This window comes from Protopterus annectens, chromosome 4.part0, assembly GCF_019279795.1.
Source record: "Protopterus annectens isolate FY-2018-M chromosome 4.part0, PAN1.0, whole genome shotgun sequence".
Classification (NCBI taxonomy): Eukaryota; Metazoa; Chordata; order Ceratodontiformes; family Protopteridae; genus Protopterus; species Protopterus annectens.
The window spans coordinates 780,930,913-780,942,921 of NC_056733.1; the positions used below are offsets into that span (position 1 = coordinate 780,930,913).

Consider the following 12,009-nt stretch of genomic DNA (forward strand, 5'->3'; position numbering starts at 1 on the left):
GTTTTAAAACAGACAAAAACAGGTTCAGGTACGAAGAAACACTCACAGTCTGCACAAGCACAGATTTCTACCCTATTTCATAAAACCACACAACCTGTAGGGGAAAAAAAAGTCCTGGCAGCAGCAGGGTAGGACCCAAACAGCTTAATGTACTGCAACAAGGAGTACAAACCTTGTATGCTCCCATGTCTGGTGAAGGCTTGTTCATAGGTTCATAGATAAATAGTAGGCTAACTGCCTTTGCAAGCCATTTTAAGCCTATCCAGTTTTTTCAAAGGTGACAATCAAGCTGAACCACCATTGTTTTTTTTTTTGTTCTTTTTCAAAACCCACCAAAACACAAAAAAGGAATCAAGAAACTGCACTTTTTTCCTGAAAAATAAGTGAGCTCTCATTAACCAACTACTTGACTATCATGTCTGGTAGCCTTCTTGTTGAGAAATCGATACATATTCCTTGATTTAAACTGAACCAGTTCTTTTTCTTTTAAGAAATATAGACATAGTAAAAATGTACACCACATAAGTAAAGCATAGGCTGCCTTAGTGACTCCAGTTTCTTTCTATCATTGCAGCCTTAATCCTTTGAAAGGGAATCTCACAACTGTCAAACCTGTTTTAACACATGCCTGGATGGCTACTCACAGCTACTCATCTATGTAAAACTGGCAAATTGCACATGCAAGTATTGTTCTGTACATATCACGATTATTCCTTTTAAAACAAAGCTCGGTGACTGTATAAATGTCACAGACAATAAAACCTCTGAACAATGCAAAAGTAAGTCTTGTGTTACTATAACATAATAGTCAAATTAGCAAACGTTTTTAATGAATGCATTTGCAGTGACAGAAGAGCAAGATTTTAAGTAGCCCAGTGGGTCATAGCAACTACTAAGCATGTGGTCCAGGAGGTCACAGAGGACCCTAGCACATTTTCTCAATTTCCACAGAGCACTGTTGAAGTGATTTCTGCAGAATTTGTCCACTAGTCAAATGGAGGCTGACAGACTCAAACCCCGAATTTCGAGAAGCAGATCATACCCTTAATCTTCTGCAGTAACTGACAGACGCTCTGACAGCTCACATGCAAAAAACTGAAGATGCTATTAGAAAAGACGGGAGATGGAAGTCAAGAAAATAATGAAGCAAAATATTTAAATTGTGTGATTTAAAATGATGACTGATCTCTTGAGTTGGCAGAAGTTGGTTATGTTTAGCTGGCCATCAACTGTGCTCTGTCTGTCTTTAAGCCAATGTTTGTTGATTCATGATTTCTGTTTTTCTTTTAAAAATAATTGCAGTTAATAGTTAATCACACCTGGGCATAATTTGCTGCAAGTGCCCCCAGCGGACCATTGCAGCTTCTCTAAGGGTACCTGTTATTCATATGAAAGCCTGAGGAGTTGCTTTACGTTCTGACAAAGAACTATAAATGCAGACTGCTTTATCTGTATGATCCTGTCCTTCTGCATGACAGTAGTTTGTTCAGAATTATACATCTGTACATGAGATGACCATCCAACTATCTGTGCCTCTTGACACGGTGGATGGCTTAGCCATATTTATCACATACATTTTACTAGCCACGGCCATTGTGTTTGTCAGTGGATCTGTTGTCTTGGCTATCTTGACCACCAAGTCACTAAGAAAGGAGAACCGATTCATCTACATGTTAAATACCAGTGTCAGTGACCTATTCACAGGGCTTGGCATATATTATAATGGTCTTTTTGATGTCCGTGAAAACTACCCTCCCAAGAACAGTACTTTCTACATACTACCCTCCCTTCTGGGAATTAGTTTTTTGACCATCTTTACTGCCCAACTGGATCGGTATGTGGCAATCTCCCATCCTTACTTCTACTCCAGGCAGATTACTGAACCCAAAACCATAGCTGTATGTGTTTTCATATGGGTCTACACATTTTCACAAACACTGATATATAACCTGGTTACACAAGAGGTGGCTGCCAAGATAAATGGGGTCACAGCACTAGGAGCCACTGTTTGCACCTTCTTTGCCATGATAGGCCTGAATCTGAAGCTCTACCTCATTGCCACGTACCAGCTCTCCCGAGAACCTGACAGTCAAGACAGAGACAGTAAGAAGGCATCACTGAGGCTTATCATTCTCGTCACTCTGACCTTTCTGACCCTCTGGTCTCCAAGTTTCATTAATCAGTGTCTGATCAAAATGACCCCATACGGCTTCAGAACAAACAATTATGCCACAGACCCCTTTGGTTTTCTGGTCAGACTGAACCCATTCACCACCCCAGTACTGTACATCAGCGGAAGTCGGGCATTAAAGGCAGCGGTTTTTACAAAAGTATGGAAGCCTTGTTGCAAAACCAGGTGAGTAGTGTAATGATATCCTACATTTCTGCCATAACGTACAGCAGGAATATCTAATAACAACATTCACGTAGACCTGTCAGGCCACATATCTATAGCTGGCATTTTCATATAAGTAGGTGTGCATCCATCTATCTGTTTGCATATCTAATGGAATGTATTTTACAACATTTTCATTAAATGTTCAAGAACCAAATACAAATGAAAGTCAAAAGAGGCATCTGATTAAAAACTAACATAGTATACTGCAAGAGAAATATCGTGCTTTACTGAAGTCCATAAATTATATACTAAAAAAAATCTAATAAAAGATACAGAAAAAAGTAGCCAACTAAATCTACTTGTCAGAGGCCACGAAATCCATGCAGCCCTATCTAGTTAACAGCCTAATGCTCAAAAATCATTCAGCTTTAGAAACACCTTGTTAAGTCAACACTGTCTTATTTAAGATTCTTCCTGATTTTGACAGCCTTCACAAAAATGTTCTGATTTAAAGTTGTTGAAAACAATGATGGATAATAATAATAATAATAATAATAATAATAATAATAATAATAATAATAGTAATAATATCATTTCTAAGATATAACTTTGAATACAGACTGACTTTCCATCCTGCAGAAGGGCATATGGGTCTTGGTCTTCTCTTGCTAAAAAGCTATACAAAATATGTAGAAATGTCATAATCGCAACATGTGCTGAAGACACATTACAGAAGGATAATACATTTGCATGTAAATAAATAAATACATAAATATGTTTATATTATGTATTTATTTAAATTTGTTAACTGGGATAGTGCACTGATCACAAATGACCAGTTTCTCTCTCACCCTGTTTCAGTACCGTATGCTGTGATACTGCAGACAATCTCTGTATTGTGACACGACTGTGTTAACAGTTGTAGTATTACTGATACAAAATAGCATTAGTGAGCTTTGTGCATTTCCTTGGTTTGGTGTAGGCTGCCTATAATTTAAGAAAATGGTAATTTGAACTTTGTTTTGAGACCTCGGTAGAAAATCATCATGAAGTATTTTTTTTTATACTCCACACCCAATGAGCTGCATTCATAATTGGATGAGGCCTTTATTTTTCTGTTGCTGTTTATGCCTACAGACAAAGCTTGCTGACACTGTAACAAGAGAAAATACACCGTCTTCCTTGCTTTATTTTTCTACTCTGAGCATTTCAGTGAACAAGTGATGATAGAGTAGAGATGCCAATGGATCTCATCAAAGAATAATCTCGTCTGGAGAGTTCAGAGTTCTAGAAGGGAAAATGTGAGCCCAGTAATCCCTAGCAGTCCAGGGAATAATGGACACTGGGAGTAGGCAGACAAACATCATATAAACCATGATATATAAACTTAGTATCGAGGAGTATTTTCCCCAGTACCAGAACACTATGCATCTCACCTTCAGCTATTACTATCATTGATGGATGACACAGTGGTTTGATAGAGTTGCTGCTTCACAGTACCTAGTTCACAAGTTCATTTCATGGCTGTGTGTCTTCTGTGTGGAGTTTGTATATTCTGCATGTGTGTGCATGTTTTTTTTTTTTTTTTTAATGGGTGCTCTGGTTTCTTTCCTCATCCTGAAGAAGTGCTAAAACCTGAAATGGCAATCTTTTCAAATGGCCACAGTGTATGACTTTGTGTGTATGTGATGTGCGTGTGCGTGTGTGTGTCTAGTGTGAAAGTTTGCATCCTATGAAGGACTGATATCCCATCTATGATTGCTTCTCTGACATTTGCTTACTGCTGGCTGGGATAGGCACAACCTCCCCAGCAACCCTGAATAACACACACAAATATAAAACATGAGCAAATGGTTTATTCATGTGGAAAAATTATGTACAGAACACAGTGTTTTTCTCTGTTTGCCACAGCAATGGTGTATATAAAACTGGTTGCATCTCGGGAAAACAGAAAGGATACATGAGCCGAAAATGGTACAAGTTAGTACACAATATCTTTTTCCAATTTAAAGGCTTAGGGATACATGTTTAAGCCTTGCACTCCAGATGCCAAAAATCACTTGAGTTTCAGGCTACACCTTTGATTTTTCATGGAGTCATTCTTTTGCTGATTGTAGTGTTGGCAATACATTCAAATTCATGGCTAATGTTTCACAACCAAACTTTGTAAAATGTCAATTTGACAGAAGCTGAAAATATTTGCTAGTGTTTTTTCACTGTTTATTACATATGCCTAATGTCAGTCATGCTTGCAGACTACATTTGGTTTCGTGTAGTTTGGGCTGATAAACATCATACTTCAGTCTATATTTACAGATACAGGGTTCACTGCTTCACCCCATCTTTACACTGGATTAAGTGGATGGTTTGGGAATGAAAAAATGCATGAATCTAATAAGCTGACATGGAGTTAAATTTAATTTCAGATGTGCCACTAAATTTGTTCACTTCCTTATTAAATATATATCAAAGACACACACAGTGCTGCAACAATTTACGGAAAATGTGGCTTAACTGTGTTCCCTTATTACTTGATTGTGTAGTTATTTCATCCTCGCAGGCTTATATTTATTAATTAATTTATTTTTTATCAGTGTGCACCAGAAAGCTACTTCTGTGCATTTCACACACATTTACTAATTTAACTTTTCTGGATATTTTGATATATGAGAAATGTGAAAAAGTGTAATTTTGATCCAGTTCTATTATGCAGTCACTAGATTTCTTTCTAGTTAACAATTATGGAGCTGTTACAATGCATCACATTTGACATTGTGCTTCCATCATCACCCTGCCAGCATACTTTTTTCTTACCCAGTCATATCTTTATGGGGGGCTGGCCAACTGTGCTCTGTCTGTCTTTAAGCCAATGTTTGTTGATTCATGATTTCTGTTTTTCTTTTAAAAGCTATTTTGGTGTAGTTAATCACACCTGGGCATAATTTGCTGGGAAGTACTGGCGGACCATTTAGCTTCTGTAAGTGCCTGTTGTTCATGAAAGCCTGAGGTTGCTGCGTTCACTGACAAAGAACTATAAATGCAGACTACTTTATCTGTATGATCTGTCACTTCTGCATGACAATTATACATATCCGCAGGATAATACATCAACTGCTCTGTACTTGCTCGACACGGTGGATGGCTTAATATATTGTCACATACATTTTACTAGCTGTTGTTTGTCAGTGGATCTGTTGTCTTGGCCTTATCTTACCAAGTCACTAGAGAAAGGAGAACCGATTCATCTACATGTTAAATACCAGTGTCAGTGACCTATTCACAGGGCTTGGCATATATTATAATGGGTCTTTTGATGTCACTGTGGAAAACTACTCCTCCCAAGAACAGTACTTACACTTACCTTACCCTCCCTTCTGGGGTGGTTTTGACCATCTTTACTGCCCAACTGGATCGGGTATGTGGCAATCTCCCATGCCTTACTTCTACTCGAGCAGATACTGGCTACTAGAACCCAAAACCACTTTAGCTACATGTGTTTTTCCATTTTCACACAAACACTGATATATATAACCTGGCGTTTACTGCCAAGAATAAATGGGGTCACAGCACTAGAGCCACTGTTTGCACCTTCTTTGCTGCAGTGAGCCTGAATCTGAAGCTCTACCTCATTTGCCACGCACTCAGCGCTCTCCCGAGAACCTGACAGTCAAGACCCAGAGACAGTAAAGAAAGGCATCACTGAGGCTTATCATTCTCGCTTCACTCTGAGCCTTTTCTGACCCTCTGGTCTCCAAGTTTCATTAATCAGTGTCTGGATCAAAATGACCCCATACTGACTTCAGAACAAAACAATTAAGACTCGCGTTTCTCTGGTCAGACTGAAACCCATTCACCACCCCCAGTACCAGCAGCGTGAAGTCGTAGCATTAAAGGCAGCGGTTTTTACAAAAGTATGGGAAGCCTTTGTTGCAAAAACCTTAGGTGAGTGGTGTGATATCCTACATTTCTCCGCCATAACGTGGCGATGAATATTCTAATAACAAACATTGACCTGTTCGAATGGCCACATATCTATAGCTGGCATTTTCATGGTAAGTAGGTGTGCATCCATCTATCTGTTTGCATGATCTAATGGAATGTATTAATGTTCAAGAACCAAATACAAATGAAAGTCAAAAGAGGCATCTGATTAAAAAGGCTTAACATAGTATACAAGAGAAATATCGTGCTTTAAAGTCCATAAATTATATATAAAAATCTAATAAAAGATACAGAAAAAGTAGCCAACTAAATTCTACTTGTCAGAGGCCACGTAAATCCATGCAGCCCTATCTAGTTAATAACAGCCCTAATGCTCAAAATCATTCCAGCTTTAGGAAACACCTTGTTAAGTCAACACTGTCTTATTTAAGATTCTTCCTGATTTTGACAGCCTTCACAAAAATATTTCTGATTTAAAGTTGTTTAAAAGAAAACAATGGATAATAATAATAATAATAATAATAATAATAATAATAATAATAATATTAGTAATAAATATCATTTCTAAGATATAACTTTGAATACAGACTGACTTTCCATCCTGCAGAAGGGCATATGGGTCTTGGTCTTCTCTTGCTAAAAAAGCTATACAAAATATGTGAGAAATCGCAACATGTGCTGAAGACACATTACAGAAGGATAATACATTTAGTGTAAATAAATAAATACATAAATATGTTTATATTATGTATTTATTTAATTCTGTTAATCAGGATAGTGCACTGATCACAAACAGTTTCTCTCTCACCCTGTTTCAATTACCGCATGCTGCTGATACTGCCAGACAATCTCTGTATTAATGACACCTAACTGGTGTTAACAGTTGTAGTATTACTGATACAAAATAGCATTAGGTGAGCTTTGTGCATTTCACGGTTTGGTGTAGGCTGCCTATATAATTTAAGAAAATGGTAATTTGAACTTTGTTTTGAGACCTCATTGAGAAATCATCCATGAAGTATTTTTTTATACTCCACACCCAATGAACATTCATAATTGGATGAGGCCTTTATTTTTCCTGTTGCTGTTTATGCCTCTTACAGACAAAGCTTGCCTGACACTGTGTAAACAGAAAACCACACCGCTCTTCCTTTGCACATATTTTTCTACTCTGGAGCATTTCAGTGAACAGAGGCGATGATAGAGTAGAGATGCCAATGGATCTCATCAAAGAATAATCTCGTCTGGAGAGTTCAGAGTTCTAGAAGGAAAATGTGGAAGCCCGTAATCCCTAGCAGTCCAGGGAATAATGGACACTGGGAGTAGGCAGACCAAACATACATATAAACCATGATATATAAACTTAGTGACGAGGAGTATTTTCCCCTAGTACTCAGAACACTATGCATCTCACCTTCAGCTATTACTATCATTGGATATGGATGACACAGTGGTTTGATAGGAGTTGCTAAGCTTCATTGACAGTAACACTAGTTCCCTACAAGTTCATTTCATGGCTGTGTGTCTTCTGTGTGAGTTTGTATATTCTGCATGTGTGTGTGCATGTTTTTTTTTTTTTTTTTTTAATGGGTGCTCTGGTTTCTTTCCTCATCCTGAAGAAGTGCTAAACCTGAAATGGCAATCTTTTCAAATGGCCACAGTGTATGACTTTGTGTGTATGTGATGTGCGCGTGCGTATGTGTGTCTAGTGTGAAAGTTTGCATCCTATGAAGGACTGATATCCCATCTATGATTGCTTCTCTGACATTTGCCTGCTGGCTGGGATAGGCACAACCTCCCCAGCAACCCTGAATAACACACACAAATATAAAACATGAGCAAATGGTTTATTCATGTGGAAAAATTATGTACAGAACACAGTGTTTTTCTCTGTTTGCCACAGCAATGGTGTATATAAAACTGGTTGCATCTCGGGAAAACAGAAAGGATACATGAGCCGAAAATGGTACAAGTTAGTACACAATATCTTTTTCCAATTTAAAGGCTTAGGGATACATGTTTAAGCCTTGCACCCAGATGCCAAAAATCACTTGAGTTTCAGGCTACTGATTTTCATGGAGTCATTCTTTTGCTGATTGTAGTGTTGGCAATACATTCAAATTCATGGCTAATGTTTCACAACCAAACTTTGTAAAATGTCAATTTGACAGAAGCTGAAAATATTTGCTAGTGTTTTTTCACTGTTTATTACATATGCCTACGTCAGTCATGCTTGCAGACTACATTTGGTTTCGTGTAGTTTGGGCTGATAAACATCATACTTCAGTCTATATTTACAGATACAGGGTTCACTGCTTCACCCCATCTTTACACTGGATTGGCGGATGGTTTGGGAATGAAAAAATGCATGAATCTAATAAGCTGACATGGAGTTAAATTTAATTTCAGATGTGCCACTAAATTTGTTCACTTCCTTATTAAATATATATCAAAGACACACACAGTGCTGCAACAATTTACGGAAAATGTGGCTTAACTGTGTTCCCTTATTACTTGATTGTGTAGTTATTTCATCCTCGCAGGCTTATATTTATTAATTAATTTATTTTTTATCAGTGTGCACCAGAAAGCTACTTCTGTGCATTTCACACACATTTACTAATTTAACTTTTCTGGATATTTTGATATATGAGAAATGTGAAAAAGTGTAATTTTGATCCAGTTCTATTATGCAGTCACTAGATTTCTTTCTAGTTAACAATTATGGAGCTGTTACAATGCATCACATTTGACATTGTGCTTCCATCATCACCCTGCCAGCATACTTTTTTCTTACCCAGTCATATGACATCACAAACAAATTTAACACGCATCACAATGCAGACAAGTCAAGCATCTGACTGGGAAAGTTTTGAAACACTGGTCACAAAAATTTATGATTCCTAAACTCTTAGAATCAAGTTAAAAAAAATCACATCTGATAAAAAATTAAACAAAATCATTTATCAGGTACAATTCAGTCTGTAATACATGAAGTACCAAGATTACTATCTTTACAACTCCTGTTCTCTATTATTGTCATGAAACTTACTCTTAGCCTCCCTCCCTCTCTTACCTTTACCTGCTATTCCGGTCAAATAAGTCATTCACAGCACACCAAAAAGAACTTTAAGATGCTTCCCTTCCCTATATACAATGAATTTAAAACAAAAGCCTACTACTTAACATGTCCAAAAAAAATCATTCTTTATGGTGTCAAACCGAAGCTCCACAAACACTCTCAGGTACAAATAATTGATCATAACAACACTGTCTTAGAAAACATTGGCACTTTCAAATACCTGTGCCTATAGCTAGACTAGGCTCTCAGCTTTACTTTCCATTTTTACAAAACCAGGGGAAAAAAGTCAACTCTCTGCTACTGTGGTCTAACAAACTGCTTCCATTCCTGTGTGATGCACTCAGATCAGCCAACAGTAAAGGCACCCTTCTCCCTCAGATGGAGTACGACCTCCCCTTGGTATCATCTACTTCAAAAACAAATGCCACATGCATGTACAGTCAATCACAAATAAAATATGCAGGTTTGTCACTCTCTCCCCTAGGCAAGAACACCATTGCAAAACCCTAGAAAAAGCAAAATGGCTCTCAGTGAAGTAAAGAACTGACTTCCTTTTCAGAATTATATAAAACCAAACATTTTTCCCCTTATCAGCTAAACTAGTACAACTTCCAACATACAACTTCAGGAATCATGACCATTCAGCTCTCTCACTACTAATCCCCAAAATGAAGTGTCACCAAACAGATCAGTGCTTCTCTGTTGTCTGCCTTAAAATGTGGGAATCTATTCTCCCATTTCAAAGAAATATAGTCATACCCAGTTTCCAGACAGAATTTCTCTCTCAGAGAAATATCATCATACCCAAATTCACAGATACAGCTAAAATTCATCTTCTGAAACATGCTAAATGGCAGTGTTATGCCCCTGACCACTTTACTTGGGCGCACAAATTGTATTAACACACCCCTAAGAGTTAGTCAGAGACTTGGGGACACACGTAGACAGTATTCTAGCCCTTGACCATGATGTGGCTATAGTAACGAGGAAATCATTCTATTTAGTGCAACTTATAAACAAATGTATAGTGTTCCACTATATTCAGCATTTATCAGACCTGTCATTGAGTACAATGCCCCCTCTGTATGTAACTAACTAGGCACATCCAACAACTGGTACATCCACAGAGGTTCTTCGCTAAAAGAATACAGGGCATAAGTAACATGTCCTATGCAGACCAGCTCAAAGCCCTATCTCTGTATTCTTTGTCCTACAGGCTGTTAAGGCAATATCTATGCCTGACATACAAGGCTTTGTCAGACCCCACTCTGATGGACCGTCTGCATATCCATGAAACAAACAGCACAAGAATTACCCATTCTGAATACTTAAACCTTGCCTGTGATATAAACAGGACCTGCTGAAGAGGCAGGTATGTATCCCAGTGACTATCCTTCTCTGGAACAGGCTTCTAATCCATGTGAAGCACAGTTACTCCCTAACCCAATGAAAAGTGTACTGTGCACAATTGAATGGGGAATGGGAATTTCATCCTTTGTTTGGTACCTGTATCTCTAACGGACACAGGCAGCTTGAAAAATCGTTCATCTCCCAAGCCCCTGCTTACACTTATCAATGATACCAGAACTTGTCAGAGATTTGGGCTGCATGGCTAGACTTAAAAAGGCTGTAGTGGTCATTAGCCTAGTACAAACCTCTGAACCTGTGAGCCATATTCTCACGCTGTTTAATGATTTTTTCTACTCTCCATCTCCTTCTTACTGTAAATGGCAGTCATACACCATTTGATTCTCTTGTATATAGTGTATATAACTTCTACATTCTCCATAGGCTTCAGCCAACTATACAATGTAAAGAGTTTCTCATACTGGGAGCTTAACTATGCATACCTTAGTGTTATTATAATCCTGTAGTACACATTCAATTGCATTGACACTATCTATATTGTATACTTTAATTTTAGTGCTTTACTGAGCTGAGACTGATACTGGTCACTTGTGACCAGTGCTCTACACTGGTTACCAGTCTAATTCGGACAAAAGATAAACCTGTTACGTGCTTCTGTAGTGCTAGTCCTAACTGTAACAGCACTTTCAAATGTGTGTAACAAGTGTTACATACTCCCTAAGTGTTGTTACAGTCAGGTATAAGGGAAGTGACATTTCTTCATTCTCAGCTATCCCTGAAAAAAATTCCTACTATCTCTATGTAAGTAACTTAAATTAAGACAGTATTTAAAAACTGATTGTTTTTTTTTTCTTACTTGCTATCTAAGTGACAGCACTTGGAAAGTGCTCTACTGGCTTTCAAAGCTGATAAAACACTTCAGCCATTTTTTTGAAACAGGTAGTGCATGAAGTAGGTAGAACTCCATGCAGAACAAAGAGTTGTGATCGTCTGTCACCAATCATAGCTCATCATTATGTGTTCTTAACATGGATGCCTCAAACATATAATAATGTGGTTATTATGGGAGACCCAGTCATAACTCTCTATGTTAAGTACCTCTCATGCCTGTTAATTTCTAGTCTCTTATTATGGCATGACAGCAAACAGTGATGGCTACCACAGAACATTCTCAAGAAGCTAAACAGCTTTAAAAGCTGTCAGACACTTTGCTGTCTCCCTCTCTCTCTAACACACACACACACACACACACACACACACACACACACACACACACACA

The 12,009-nt window shown here is 37.9% G+C and overlaps 1 protein-coding gene across 1 annotated transcript; it reads left to right on the forward strand.

Annotated features, from left to right (window-relative positions):
- The first annotated feature begins 1,511 nt into the window (after positions 1-1,511).
- On the forward strand, positions 1,512-2,360 carry LOC122800340 (neuromedin-U receptor 2-like). The gene has a single exon (XM_044069789.1). It carries the CDS (start codon positions 1,512-1,514, stop codon positions 2,358-2,360), a length of 849 nt encoding a protein of 282 aa, XP_043925724.1.
- Positions 2,361-12,009: the final 9,649 nt, after the last annotated feature.

Excerpts from the sequence above, each read along its gene's own strand:
- LOC122800340 (XM_044069789.1), top strand. The coding sequence starts at position 1,512 with ATGACCATCCAACTATCTGTGCCTCTTGACACGGTGGATGGCTTAGCC.